This window comes from Verticillium alfalfae, genomic scaffold, assembly GCF_000150825.1.
Source record: "Verticillium alfalfae VaMs.102 supercont1.1 genomic scaffold, whole genome shotgun sequence".
Classification (NCBI taxonomy): domain Eukaryota; kingdom Fungi; phylum Ascomycota; class Sordariomycetes; order Glomerellales; family Plectosphaerellaceae; genus Verticillium; species Verticillium alfalfae.
Window position 1 is genome coordinate 2,248,074 of NW_003315038.1, and position 3,367 is coordinate 2,251,440.

General features: G+C 58.3%; 1 protein-coding gene across 1 annotated transcript; it reads right to left on the reverse strand.

Annotated features, from left to right (window-relative positions):
* Nucleotides 1-96: 96 nt before the first annotated feature.
* Nucleotides 97-1,587, reverse strand: VDBG_00690 (G1/S-specific cyclin pas1; the record flags this gene model as incomplete). Its single annotated transcript, XM_003008962.1, has 1 exon — nucleotides 97-1,587. The coding sequence occupies one exon, from the start codon at nucleotides 1,585-1,587 to the stop codon at nucleotides 97-99; it is 1,491 nt and encodes a 496-aa protein (XP_003009008.1).
* Between the last annotated feature and the right edge of the window lie 1,780 nt (nucleotides 1,588-3,367).

Below are 3,367 nucleotides of genomic sequence, written 5' to 3' on the forward strand. Positions count from 1 at the left end.
TGGAACAGAGTGATTGCAGGCCTCCGGACCCGTTTTCACAACCTAGCTTTCGCGCTGCCGAATCGCAGCCGAAACGCCCATTTCTGGGCTGTCGCGCTAGCGAGCGACGATGCAGAGGATATGGAAGACGAGCGTGAGGTCCGAGAAGAATCGGACACCATGGATTCGGGAGATGAAAGCAGTGGACACCGAGATGGCCAAGGAAGTGCGGCGGACGGGGAGAGCAACGTGCGGAGAGGAAGTGACGGGGACTTGCCACCTGTCGAGGTTCTGAGCTGCGCAGGCGTTGGAGGCTTGAGCCATGGCCAGACCCATCGCCGAGCCCCTGCCCAGGAGACAAGACGCAGCACTCACGGCAGGAGTGCTTTGTCCAGCCAGTTGGGGGGTCATGCGAGGCGTGGGCAGGAGACCAAGCGCAGGGACATGGCGACCAGGCGTATACGTGGAAGCGGGCACGGGCTCCATCGTGTGGGGGGCGACGTAGGATCGAGGAGTCGGGGTCGCATCAGCAGAGCCCGTAGCCGCTTGGCCTTGGATCGGTGCGTCGCATGGGGTAGAAGGCAGGTTGCCACCCGAAGGCGCCGCATGCTGTCGCGACTTGAGCTTGAGCGATGCCGCAGGGAAGAGTCCGCCGACATTGTCGAGGCCGGGGTTCAGGAGGAGAATGACCTTCTTCCAGTTGGCGCTCTGCTGGGCATAGAGAGGTCCGGAAGGTGAGCCTGGGGGTGGCGGGGATGGAGGCGTGTACTTCAGGACGATATCGGTCCAGCGCTGGAAAACGTCATCGGTGATGTGAAGCTCCCAGTTGACGGCAAAGATGAAAGCCAACTCGTTCTGATTGATCTCGTTTGTTGCGAGTCCGGAGATTTTGCTCCACGCACGGGCGGAATAGTTGCGGTCTTGAAGATACTTGGAGGCGAGAATCAGAGCAGCGAGAAACATACGGCGGCCGCATTGAAGAGCACGACACTCATGACGGTCGTCCGGCTGTTCCATGGTAAAATCGTGCTTTGGGACGTGAGGCTTGATCAGGATGAGATAGTACAGGGCGACTTGGAGCGTGGAGTAGCTGGTGCGCGATCTGCGGAGCGTCTCCTGGATGAAGGTGCGCAGGGGCAGAACGGCCTTGCCGCCGATATCATTGTGGCAGATGACCGACGAAAGTGGCCAGATGGCTTCGACGATCTGGGTAGAGGAATCTGGAATTGACACAAAGTCTAAGCATGGGACGTAGACGATCATGATGAGTGACGGTAGCTTACCAACAAGTGTGTCCACAAAGTTGACTTTGCGATCGCTTTGGCGGACGAGTGCGGGGGGTGCTCTGGAACCGGAGCCGTTGGATCGCCGGGGGTTCTGGCGCAACTCGACCGGGATAGCAAGCGGTGCTTGGTCGCATGCAACGGAGCGGCGTGTGGCAGGATACGCGTCGCATGAGTCCGAGTCGGAAGAGGTGTTGGGAGAAGTATCGGTGGAGGACTGCGACGACGCCGCAGACCAGGCCCGAGCGACGACGCGATGTCGAGGGAGATCTTTATGGTTTGTTGAGGTAGGAGGAGGAAGAGTCCATGAAGGCCGACGAATCATTATCGGATGCTCTTCATTTTCCGACTCGAGATGAGCCGCGGGGGTGGGAGGGGAGCGTTGATGTCGTATTCGAAGAAGACTAGTAATGTTTGAGCGCAAGCAGCACCTCCAGTCGTCGTCAAGCGTTCGACCGATTTGAAACCGTGGTTGCCGTGTGTCGTAATACCGAGGGGGGGGATGCGGGTCTTGCAGTAGCGCGTGAATGCTGCTGCAGGATCCAAGACGAGTTGGTATGGAGCGAAAGCTTTAGACGCGAGTCTCTGTGGCAGACGAGACACGGAGGATCAACCCGGAAGAGCCGAGCCGGACGCCTGGAGTGGTGAAAATAATGGTGTCAAACAGCATGACTGGCGATTCCCCCAAAACCTTGAAGCGGGTTGGAGGAGAGAGGGCTGATTATATGGGTGCTACTGCAGAGCGACCATATGATCAGAGGCGGAGGGGTGAGAGTGTTGGTGGGGGAGTGGTGATGGCGAGGACGTCGACGATGGAGGACTGGAGGTGGAGGGCGACGACGATGTTGAGCGGCGTAGATGCAAGTCACGGTCAGGGTGTGGCTGATGGTTGCAAGCGCGACTTTATCTGAGCAGGTGAGTCGAGATGTGACTCTTCCTTTTGTCGGCCGCGTGCTTTGCTTAACGTGGCCAGAGGGGCGAAGGCGGAAGGCAAATGGCGACAAGGCCAGCTGGGTTGGCGTGTGACGAAGTCGGAGCCTTGGGGGGGGGCTGTCCAACTGTTGGGGTCTCGGGCCTTAGGCTGGCCCAGTGAGGTGTTGGATGACTCTTTCCCGGGGGGTCGAATCGAGTGGCAAAGGGGTCAGGCAGCCAACTCCGAGAATTGCCGGCGACGAGACGAAAGTGACAGCTGGGAGCGAGCTGGCAGAGAGTGGTGTGGGGTGGCGAGAGGTGCGATCGCGGAGAGTGACGGAAAACCAAAGGGGGCGAATGAGGGAAGGAGGGTGTGACTAAGAGATGATGCTGTGCCTGGTCAAAGCGCTGGGGATGAAAGAAACAGTGCAAGCGTCGTCTGATTGCACTTTGGAGGGGGGCGAGGCAAGGCGCCAAGCTTCCAATCCTGGAGTGGCGGAGGGGGAGAGTCTGGGCGAGGCGAAGAAAAAAAGACCACGGAGAACCCGGCCTGGGGTGTCGTTGTCTTGTCGTGTCGGTTTCGGCTCAACGCGGTGAGTTGCGTCAGGCAATGAGTGGCTGTGGATGACAAGGACAGGACAGGTGAGTCTCGGGATTTTCGCAAGGAACAAGTGAATGTCGCTGCGAAGGATGCACCGAGAGTTGCTTGGGCTGTGCCGTGTCAAGTCGTCGGGTTGTGGTGTCAAAGTCGTGTTGTTCTGGGCCAGCTCGCGAGAGAAGTGGGCAGGTATAACGTGACCGGGTGACTGTGTCTGCGCCTGTGACTGTGTTCGGAACACAAGTGACGTGACAGAGAGGAGAGAGATGGAGGGACGGAATAGGCAAACAAAAGGCAGGAGTGGAGATGTCCGTTGTTCCTCTTGACCTCTGTTGAGAGAAGGAGAAGAAAAAGGACTCCGATGTGCAGACTTCAACAAGTCGCTATCGACCTAGATCTTGGAATCGAACATGGCGGCGGCTGTGATCGATGAAGAGGAAAAGGGAGGGGACGAGACAGCAGCAAATCCATCACGCGTGGGTGGGTGGTTGACTTCGTTTTGAAGGGCGCTATCCTAAGGCATCGACTTACACGGCTGCAGCAGTTTCGGGTTGCAGGTGCTTCGCGGGCACTGGCAAATGCTCTTGACAGCGAC